An 11,902-nucleotide genomic window follows, 5' to 3' on the forward strand; every position below is an offset into this window, starting at 1 on the left:
ATGACACTTATCAGTGGCTAATTACTGCCGAGCACTACAAGGGTCAAGGGAACCTGTCTTGATGTAATTATTATCAGCCCTGTGTTCGTGCTACAAGACTGTGGGAAGACTGTGTTCACGATGTATAGAGGATGTCACGTGACACTTCGTAACCATCACTGTAGAACTCATCTTGTACAGTACAACCGGAAATTATTGAGTATTTAAAGATTAATTAGTAATTGTTTATATTTTTTCACTCATTACTCACGTATTAAATGTGAAGGTTACCATGGGCAGCAATGCAAGCTTCAATGCGGCGGGGCATACTACTGATCAAAGTAAGAAAATCGTGGTCCATGCTGTCCCCATATCGGACCACCTCTTCTTTCATTTCAGCAATATTTGTCAGATTTTTCTTATCGACACTTTCCTTCATAAGTCCCCAACATTTTCTATTGGATTTAGGTCAGGACTATAGCTTGGCAAATGTCATATTTTTGGTCCGAAACCAGGCCTGTGAATGCTTTGAACGATGTTTTTTGGGTCGTTGTCCTGCTGGAAAATCCACTAATTTCCACAGAACACGGATGCAGATGGAAGTAAATGTCCCTCGAGAATATCCGTGTACCGCTCACTGTTCATATTCCCTTCAAACACACAGAGGGGCGTTGCCCCTAACACAGATATGCCACCACACACGTTAAATTTCGGACTGTACTTTGGGCGCTGATACAAAGGTTTTTCAGTTTGTTTGGTCCAGAATTTCAGTGTATTAGGTTCAGGTTTCATGATCGGTGATGGAATTCCGCGACTTTTCTGCCAACCAATTGCATGCAGCTCAGTTCTAATTGTCTCCTTACAGACAGCCACAGTTCCTCTATCAATCATATCCAGCCTTACGTTTTCTAAACTCCTTCGTTTGTTTTTAGAAACAAGAATACCAAGCCGCCTCCTGTCACCGACTGTCAATTTTCTGGGCCTACCTGCGCCTCTCTGGTGCTCAATGCCATATCCATTTGCAATATGTTTCAAAACACGATAAACAGTGGACAAAGGGATGCCTGCTCTACTTGAAATCACTTTAGCTGATCTGATGTCCTTGTTATAATAATCTAAAATCAACTTCCTCTTCTCTAAATCATCCACACTGAGGATCACTGAAAATCTCGTCTGCTAGCAAGTAAACAAAGTTGGATAACTTTTCACAAACTAATGAAAAAGGATTAACGGAACTGTCTCTCTTGAATGAAACCAAGCACTTGATAGCTGGTCAAGGTAGTTTATACTAGAAATCAAAATAAACATATTCCTAAAAATCTCAATAACTTCTGGTCATACTATATCTGTTGTTATTAAACGATTTGTAACCGTGGGAACGACGCTGATGAGATCGCCATGCTAAAAGCAACTTTCCTTAAAATTTGTGTGTCGACATTATACACATGCGCCTCGCTGTTTTGTAAATGACACCAATTCTCTGTTTCTGGAATGTTATTGAAAGTCAACCAACGCCACAAAACTGATATCATTGACATACACACTAGAGTTCAGCAGGCATCTATGATAATGGCTGACAAATGTCCCTCTTCACAAGATTACACTGAGATTACTTACTCTGGAAACATTCGAGATATCCACGATGTTTTAGAGCGAACACATATTTTAATATCTTTTAAATCAGATGGAAACACAGCAGTACAGTTATAATGAAAAGGTGAACTTTGTCCAGTTCAGTAATCGGATAAAACTTTAATGTCCTAATTTAACACGCATGCTCATCGGGATCGTAAATGGTAACAGGGTAGATAGAATGTAACCTTTGTAACGATATGCTGTGTATCATGTGTATGTAGTGTTGATGGCCCGCAGTGGCGAAACTCACAAACACGGACATCCCAGAAACGTAATGAGGGCACTGTAGGGGTGAAAGTATCACTTGTTTCTGGGACGAAACCCGCACAGTGAAATGCACCCCAGGAAGAGTAGAAACATCCACAATCAACTGCATAACTGTTCACCTACGGTTTGGTTTGTTTGAAAATTAACACCCCACCAGTAATATTCCAGCTATTTGGCAGCTGTCCGTTAGTTATCTGGACCAGACAATGCAGTGATCAACAGGATGAGCATCGATCTACCCAACTGGGATACAATGATATATGTCAACCAAGTCAGCGAGCCTGACCACCCGATCCCGTTAGTCGCCTCTTACGACAAACATGGGTTACTGAAGATCAGTTCTAACCCAGATCTTCAGGGACACTCTTTGGGTTACCCCTGATTGAACACCATGTCGCAGGGACAAGTTTCAGAGCACCTTTAAACATTGTCAGATATCACTATTCCACATATCACTACTGGAGAAGGAAATCTTGTTCATCTGTAAACATGTCCGTGAGGCTGCATGCTGAGGAGGTAATCTGCTCGACAGTGATGGAGCCGGTTATCCTGGGTATTATGTCTGTGGAGGTTATCTGCCTGACAGTGATGTAGCCGGTTATATAGGGTATTATGTCTGTGGAGGTAAACTATCCGACAGTGATGGAGCCGGTTATCCTGGGTATTATATCTGTGGAGGTAATCTGCCGACAGTGATGGAGCCGGTTAACCTGGGTATTATGTCTGTGGGGTAATCTATGTCTGTGGAGGTAATATTATGCCCGACAGTGATAAAGGAGCCGGTTACATAGGGTATTATGTCTGTGGAGGTAAAGTATCCGACAGTGATGGAGCCGGTTATCATGGGTATTATGTCTGTGGAGGTAAATTATCCGACAGTGATGGAGCCGGTTATCATGGGTATTATGTCTGTGGAGGTAATCTGCCCGACAGTGATGGGAGCCGGTTATCCAGGGTATTATGTCTGTGGAGGTAATCTGCCCGACAGTGATGGAGCCGGTTATCCAGGGTATTATATCTGTGGAGTAATCTGCCCGACAGTGATGTGGCCGGTTATATAGGGTGTTATATATCTGTGGAAATAATCTGCCCGATAGTGACGGAGCCGGTTATCCAGGGTATAATGTCTGTGGAAGTAATCTGCCCGATAGTGACGGAGACGGTTATCCAGAGTATTATATCTGTAGAGGTAAACTATCCGATAGTGATGGAGCCGGTTATCCAGCGTATTATGTCTGACGAGGTAAACTATACGACAGTGATGGAGCCGGAAATATATGGTATATATACATATCTGTGGAAGTAAACTGTCCGATAGTGATGGTGGCGGTTATCTTGGGTATTATGTCTGTGGAGGTAATCTGCCCAATAGTGATGGAGCCTGTTATCCTGGGTTTTATATATCTGTGGAAGTAAACTGTCCGAAAGAGATATAGTCGGTTATCCTGGGTATTATGTGTCTGTGGAGGTAATCTACCCGACAGTGATGGAGCCTGTTATCCAGTGTATTATATCTGTAGAGGTAAACTATGCGACAGGGATGGAACCTGTTATCCTGGGTATTACATATATGTTGAAGTAAACTGTCAGACAGGGATGGAGCCGGTTATCCAGGGTATTATGTCTGTGGAGGTAATATGCCCGACAGGGATGGAGCCGGTTATCCTGGGTATTATATCTGTGGCGGTAATATGCCCGAAAGGGATTGAGCCGGTTATCCAGTGTATTATATCTGTAGAGGTAAACTATGCGACAGTGATGGAACCTGTTATCCAGGGTATTACATATATGTTGAAGTAAACTGTCAGACAGGGATGGAGCCGGTTATCAAGGGTATTATGTCTGTGGAGGTAATATGCCCGACAGGGATGGAGCCTGTGATCCTGGGTATTATATCTGTGGATGTAATATGCCCGACAGTGATGTGGCCGGTTATCCTGGGTATTATATCTGTGGAGGTAATCTGCCCGACAGAGATGGAGCCGGTTATATAGGGTATTATGTCTGTGGAGGTAATCTGCCCGACAGTGATGGAGCCGGTTATCCAGGGTGTTATATCTGTGGAGGTAATATGCCCGACAGGGATGGAGCCGGTTATCCAGGGTATTTTATCTGTGGAGGTAATCTGCCCGACAGGGATGGAGCCGGTTATCCAGGGTATTACATATATGTTGAAGTAAACTGTCAGACAGGGATGGAGCCGGTTATATAGGGTATTATGTCTGTGGAAGTAATCTGCCCGACAGGGATGGAGCCGGTTATATAGGGTATTATGTCTGTGGAGGTAATCTGCCCGACAGGGATGGAGCCGGTTATCCTGGGTATTATATCTGTGGCGGTAATATGCCCGACAGGGATGGAGCCGGTTATCCTGGGTATTTTATCTGTGGAGGTAATGTGTCCGACAGTGATGGAACCGGTTATGCAGTGTATTATATATCTGTGGTGGTAATATGCCCGACAGGGATGGAGCCTGTTTTCATGGGTATTATATCTGTGGAGGTAAACTATCTGACAGTGATGGAGCCGGTTATCCAGAGTATTATGTCTGTGGAGGTAATCTGCCCGACAGGGATGGAGCCGGTTATCCAGTGTATTATATCTGTAGAGGTAAACTATGCGACAGTGATGGAACCTGTTATCCAGGGTATTACATATATGTTGAAGTAAACTGTCAGACAGGGATGGAGCCGGTTATCAAGGGTATTATGTCTGTGGAGGTAATATACCCGACAGGGATGGAGCCAGTTATCCTGGGTATTATATCTGTGGATGTAATATGCCCGACAGTGATGTGGCCGGTTATCCTGGGTATTATATCTGTGGAGGTAATATGCTCGACAGGGATGGAGCCGGTTATCCTGGGTGTTATATCTGTGGAGGTAATCTGCCCGACAGTGATGGAGCCGGTTATCCAGGGTGTTATATCTGTGGAGGTAATATGCCCGACAGTGATGGAGCCGGTTATCCTGGGTATTTTATCTGTGGAGGTAATCTGCCCGACAGGGATGGAGCCGGTTATCCAGGGTATTATATCTGTGGAGGTAATATGCCCGACAGTGATGGAGCCGGTTATCCTGGGTATTTTATCTGTGGAGGTAATCTGCCCGACAGGGATGGAGCCGGTTATCCAGTGTATTATATCTGTAGAGGTAAACTATGCGACAGTGATGGAGCCTGTTATCCTGGGTATTACATATATGTTGAAGTAAACTGTCAGACAGGGATGGAGCCGGTTATATAGGGTATTATGTCTGTGGAGGTAATCTGCCCGACAGGGATGGAGCCGGTTATCCTGGGTATTATATCTGTGGCGGTAATATGCCCGACAGGGATGGAGCCGGTTATCCTGGGTATTTTATCTGTGGAGGTAATGTGTCCGACAGTGATGGAACCGGTTATGCAGTGTATTATATATCTGTGGTGGTAATATGCCCGACAGGGATGGAGCCTGTTTTCATGGGTATTATATCTGTGGAGGTAAACTATCTGACAGTGATGGAGCCGGTTATCCAGAGTATTATGTCTGTGGAGGTAATATGCCCGATAGTGATGGAGCCGGTTATCCAGTGTATTATATCAGTGTAGGTTATCTGCCCGATAGTGATGGAGCCGGTTATCCTGGGTATTATGTCTGTGGAGGTAATATGCCCGACAGGGATGTAGCCTGTGATCCTGGGTATTATATCTGTGGAGGTAATATGCCCGACAGTGATGGAGCCGGTTATCCGGGGTATTATATCTGTGGAGGTAATCTGCCCGACAGAGATGGAGCCGGTTATATAGGGTATTATGTCTGTGGAGGTAATCTGCCCGACAGTGATGGAGCCGGTTATCCTGGGTATTATATCTGTGGAGGTAATCTGCCGGACAGTGATGGAGCCGGTTATCCAGGGTGTTATATATCTGTGGAGGTAATATGCCCGATGGTGATGGAGCCGGTTATCCAGGGTATTATATATCTGTGGAGGTAATATGCCCGACCTTGATGGAGCTGGTTATCCAGGGTATTATATATCTGTTGAGGTAATATGCCCGATAGTGATGGAGCCGGTTATCCAGGGTATTATATATCTGTGAAGGTAATATGCCCGACAGTGATGGAGCCGGTTATATAGGGTATTATATATCTGTGGTAATATGCCCGTAGTGATATGCCCGATAGTGGATGGAGCCGGTTATCCAGGGTATTATATATCTGTGGAGGTAATATGCCCGACAGTGATGGAGCCGGTTATCCAGGGTATTATATATCTGTGGAGGTAATATGCCCGACAGTGATGGAGCCGGTTATCCTGGGGGGTATTATATCTCTGTGGAGGTAATATGCCTGACAGTGATGGAGCCGGTTATCCAGGGTATTATATATCTGGGAGGTAATATGCCCGGTTGATGGAGCCGGTTATCCAGGGTGTTATATATCTGTTGAGGTAATATGCCCGACAGTGATGGAGCCGGTTATCCAGGGTATTATATATCTGTGGAGGTAATATGCCCGACAGTGATGGAGCCGGTTATCCAGGGTATTATATATCTGTGGAGGTAATATGCCCGACAGTGATGGAGCCGGTTATCCAGGGTATTATATATCTGTGGAGGTAATATGCCCGACAGTGATGGAGCCGGTTATTCAAGGTATTATGTCTGTGGAAGTAATGTGCCCGACAGTGATGGAGCCGGTTATCCAGGGTGTTATATAACTGTGGAAATAATGTGCCCGACAGTGATAGAGCCTGTTATCCAGGGTGTTATATCCTGTGGAGGTAATATACCGATCTGTGGAGGTATTATATATGCCCGACAGTGATGGAGCCGGTTATCCAGGGTATTATATATCTGTGGAGGTAATATGCCCGACAGTGATGGAGCCGGTTATTCAGGGTATTATGTCTGTGGAAGTAATGTGCCCGACAGTGATGGAGCCGGTTATCCAGGGTGTTATATAACTGTGGAAATAATGTGCCCGACAGTGATGGAGCCTGTTATCCAGGGTGTTATATATCTGTGGAGGTAATATGCCCGATAGTGATGGAGCCGTTTATCCAGGGTATTATATATCTGTGGAGGTAATCTGCCCGACAGTGATGGAGCCGGTTATCCAGAGTGTTATATATCTGTGGGGGTAATATGCCCGACAGTGATGGAGCCGGTTATCCAGGGTATTATATATCTGTGGAGGTAATATGCCCGACAGTGATGGAGCCTGTTATCCAGGGTATTATATATCTGTGGAGGTAATATGCCCGACAGTGATGGAGCCGGTTATCCAGGGTATTATATGTATATCTGTGGAGGTAATATGCCTGACAGTGATGGAGCCGGTTATCCTGGGTATTATGTCTGTCTTGTATGCTAGCAGTTGCAGCTTGTACAGATTCACTAGGTCCAACACTATAGAAATAGCTTGCAGATAATTCCTGTCACTGGCGAGAATAATGTGAGATGTTAATATGGTACTTATACACCGGTCAAAAACTGCAGGGGTAACTTGTCACAGGATAGTTATCATAGAGGTGGTGCGATATGATATACGGGCTCTTGGTAGTACACCTCTGAAGTCAGTTTTCTGTTAAATGGAGCACAGATGAACATTTTGGGGTGATGAGGGTCAGTGTTCTGGACACGAGGAGTACATCCATACTGATAAAGTGCTAATACACGCAGTTTACAGCGACGTCACATGACTTCAAAAACAACTGCACGTTGCAGTTCGAACCTTAGTGGTTGAGGTTTGACAGTGGTCCCAAAGGAGTTGTTCGGATTGACCAATATTTCCTTGTATCCGGAGGGTAAAGTCTCCTTGTGTACATGCATTCCGACCAGAGATCGACTGAAAAGTGGGGTATCTGGATTAACGGGGTTGGTACTGTCGAACTTTCTCTGTTTCAGATGGTCTTCACAGTGATCGTCATGACAGATGGATTTTCACTGCATATACTGTGGATCTAAGTTGACATCACAACTAAAATATAACACGTTCATTCCGACCTGTTTCAACGACCACCATCACATTCCTGATTCAGTGACAGGGATTTCTGACATTTGCGTGCTTCCATTAGAAACTTCCGTGTATGTTACCCGGCGACATCTAAACAGCTTTAGAAATTCTTCTCGAAACTTTCTCCCGGACAAGAAGAAAAGGTAGAAATTTATGGCATGGTTTGTGTCTGCCAATTGGATAGTGATACTGTCAAAGAATTCTTTCCTTGCCAAACACATGAAGTCTCTCTCATCAGAACACGTGTTGTTGTGGAGGATGACGCACACGCATCGTGGGATGGTGAGGATGACGAACGCGACAGCGACGATGACGAGCATGATGGTGATCTGTCGTTCCTTCCGCTGGGCCTCTATTTGGGCAGGCTCATCCACCGAGATACGACGTCTTTGTCTGGAATATCTCCTCAATAACACAATGATGAGGATGTTGAAGATGATGACCGAGGTTGCGGGGAGGAAGGAATAGATGGTAGCGCTTGTGAAGTACCAGAAGGGGTAAAGGTACTCGTGAAACGCCACCTTCACTGTGCACGTATAGCTTTCATAATGGGTGACTGTTGCGAAGATGTGACTGTGGACGAGACCCAGGAAGAGGAACACGCCCACCATGATCCCAACCGCCTTCTTCAACGACCAGATCACTCTCACCTTTATGGGGAAAGCAACAGCCGTGAACCTTTCAGCGGAAATTATTATCAGAATCCAGTTTGCAAATGCTGAACATGTTAAACCGAAAAAATACAAAAACTGGCATCCTGTTTCGTCGATGAGCAACTTCTTCTGTCGAGATTGGTTTTCAATAATCTTTAAAATGATGGTCAAATTGTCCACAATGGACAACACTGCCACGTAGAGAAAGGACGTGGCCAGTCTTTGTTTGGACATGCTGATGATCACTATCACGCTGAGAACATTCCCAGGAAACCCAACTGCAAAGATGACCCAAATGTAGATTGTGTTGAGGAAGTTAGTTACTACATTCAGTGTATAGAATTCAGGTGGATACATAGGCGTGGTAACAGCGGGAGACAAGGTGGAGTTACCATACACGCCTTTCACAAGGGCCTGCAGTGTTGTGTTCGCCATGGCAATCAGTAGGGTTCCTTCTGAAACACAATAGCAGACACTGTAAGCTGACATAATATGTGATAAACAATAGGTCAGATATAAACATGGCTACTTGATATTACACCAGTGAGAATAAAGCATTCTTCAGAGTCATGTCAGATCTGTCCTGTATCTCGTGCCTCAAGCATAATCAGTCATGTCAGATCTGTCTTGTATCTCATGCCTCAAGCATAATCAGTCATGTCAGATCTGTCCTGTATCTCGTGCCTCAAGCATAATCATCCATGTCAGATCTGTCCTGTATCTCATGCCTCAAGCATAATCAGTCATGTCAGATCTGTCCTGTATCTCGTGCCTCAAGCATTCTTCAGAGACATGTCAGATCTGTCCTGTATCTCGTGCCTCAAGCATAATCATTCATGTAAGATCTGTCCTGTATTTCATGCCTCAAGCATAATCAGTCATGTCAGATCTGTCCTGTATCTCGTGCCTCAAGCATTCTTCAGTCATGTCACATCTGTCCTGTATCTCGTGCCTCAAGCATTCTTCAGTCATGTCAGATCTGTCCTGTATCTCGTGCCTCAAGCATAATCACTCATGTCAGATCTGTTCTGTATCTCGTGCCTCAAGCATTCGTCAGAGACATGTCAGATCTGTCCTGTATCTCATGCCTCAAGCATAATCAGTCATGTCAGATCTGTCCTGTATCTCGTGCCTCAAGCATTCTTCAGTCGTGTCAGATCTGTCCTGTATCTCGTGCCTCAAGCATTCTTCAGAGTAATGTCAGATCTGTCCTGTATCTCATGCCTCAAGCATAATCAGTCATGTCACATCTGTCCTGTGCCTCAAGCATTCTTCAGTGATGTCAGATCTGTCCTGTATCTCGTGCCTCAAGCATAATCAGTCATGTCAGATCTGTCCTGTATCTCGTGCCTCAAGCATTCTTCAGAGTCATGTCAGATCTGTCCTGTAGCTCGTGCCTCAAGCATAATCAGTCATGTCAGATCTGTCCTGTATCTCGTGCCTCAAGCATTCTTCAGAGTCATGTCAGATCTGTCCTGTATCTCGTGCCTCAAGCATTCTCCAGAGTCATGTCAGATCTGTCCTGTATCTCATGCCTCAAGCATAATCAGTCATGTCAGATCTGTCCTGTATCTCGTGCCTCAAGCATAATCAGTCATGTCAGATCTGTCCTGTATCTCGTGCCTCAAGCATAATCAGTCATGTCAGATCTGTCCTGTATCTCGTGCCTCAAGCATAATCAGTCATGTCAGATCTGTCCTGTATCTCGTGCCTCAAGCATAATCAGTCATGTCAGATCTGTCCTGTATCTCGTGCCTCAAGCATAATCAGTCATGTCAGATCTGCCCTGTATCTCGTGCCTCAAGCATAATCAGTCATGTCAGATCTGTCCTGTATCTTGTGCCTCAAGCATTCTTCAGAGTCATGTCAGATCTGTCATGTATGTCATGAGTCAGCTTCTGACTGAAATCATCGCTCAGTGTGGTGCTGACTATGCCGACTATTTATAATGTGTTTGTAATGCTTCAAAAACAGATGAACTGTACAAGCTGATGCCTGACACCAGGAGATACAGCTTGGAGTGGTTTGCTGTGTTATAGCCCGAAATGTTGTGTTCCTGATGATACAGCTGACGTTATAACTGTTCACCCTGACGTGCACCACTTGTAAATGCCTTTTCAAAACAGTCTGAGAGGACAAAATATATATTCTCCATGAATTACCTCTGAATAGTTTCTTAAAGAAAACCATTTGCACAATAACAGTAAATCTTCAGGAACCGTAGAATCCAACCCGACAAGCACATAGGGATGATACCTGGTGACAAGTGAAAGGTGAGATGGATGCTGTCCTACCCGACTGCCACCGACCACTGCCGCCGACCACTGCCACAGACCACTGCCACCGACCACTGCCACCGACCACTGGCACAGACCACTTCCACCGACCACTGCCAACGACCACTGCCGCCGACCACTGCCACAGACCACTGCCACCGACCACTGCCGCCGACCTTCCACCAACACACGCAAAGGAAGATCAAATGTTCACGTGACGATCAAATAGTACAAAGAAATGCGTGCAACGTGTTCTACACATATCTACCATTAAAGTACTGAAAACTTTATTGAGCCTTGAATTTTGTAACTTCGATCAAACGGCTCTGAGCAAATGTCATATAACAGTCTTCTAAATGTTTGTGGAAAGAGAATGTTGTAACCTCCATAGTCACCAGGTGCTGAGGATGCTGGTATAGTGCTCGACATAAAGGTTATACTACACTAAATGAGAATCGCTTGCTCACTGAGCGAGAACCGTATGTAAACAAATGAAGAGATAGAGACATGTGACAGCTGTGATTGGATGAAATAGTGTAAGATGTTTATGTTTTTTAAAAGCATATCCAACCAGTAATTAAAACTGACCACAATTTTAAGTATTCAGTGCTGTCATTTTAATCACCATGACTTATGCTTATTGTGTGTACAGATATTTTCCAGTAGGTGACATTTGGTGCGGAACTGGGGTTGATGTGTTCCGCTTCCTGTCCTCGCAATACGACCCGGACAAGTTGGCCTGATATTGTGTTTTATTGTAGTTTAAAGGCCAGAGTGTACCCATGTGTACATGGAATGGCTGTTGATAGCTTGTCTATTTTTAAAAAAATTATAAGGTTACTATGGAAGTCTATGGGAAAACATTTGGTGGTGTGTAACCTAAAGGTAACCCTGACTGTTGGTGGTGTGTAACCTAAAGGTAACCCTGACTGTTGGTGGTGTGTAACCTAAAGGTAACCCTGACTGTTGGTGGTGTGTAACCTAAAGGTAACCCTGACTGTTGGTGGTGTGTAACCTAAAGGTAACCCTGACTGTTGGTGGTGTGTAACCTAAAGGTAACCCTGACTGTTGGTGGTGTGTAACCTAAAGGTAAC

General features: G+C 44.6%; 1 protein-coding gene and 1 long non-coding RNA gene across 2 annotated transcripts; one reads left to right on the top strand and one right to left on the bottom strand.

The window, feature by feature from the left end:
* Positions 1-4,938: 4,938 nt before the first annotated feature.
* LOC124262591 lies at positions 4,939-5,859 on the top strand. Its single transcript, XR_006894649.1, has 3 exons — positions 4,939-5,143; positions 5,470-5,523; positions 5,686-5,859. It is a non-coding gene; the product is annotated as an uncharacterized LOC124262591 (long non-coding RNA).
* A 1,309-nt stretch (positions 5,860-7,168) lies between these two features.
* On the bottom strand, positions 7,169-8,992 carry LOC124262590 (rhodopsin-like). The gene has a single exon (XM_046697089.1). The coding sequence runs from the start codon at positions 8,965-8,967 to the stop codon at positions 7,888-7,890; it is 1,080 nt and encodes a 359-aa protein (XP_046553045.1). The 5' UTR covers positions 8,968-8,992; the 3' UTR covers positions 7,169-7,887.
* Positions 8,993-11,902: the final 2,910 nt, after the last annotated feature.

This window comes from Haliotis rubra, unplaced genomic scaffold, assembly GCF_003918875.1.
Source record: "Haliotis rubra isolate DU_JTF1 unplaced genomic scaffold, ASM391887v1 Scf846, whole genome shotgun sequence".
Classification (NCBI taxonomy): Eukaryota; Metazoa; Mollusca; class Gastropoda; order Lepetellida; family Haliotidae; genus Haliotis; species Haliotis rubra.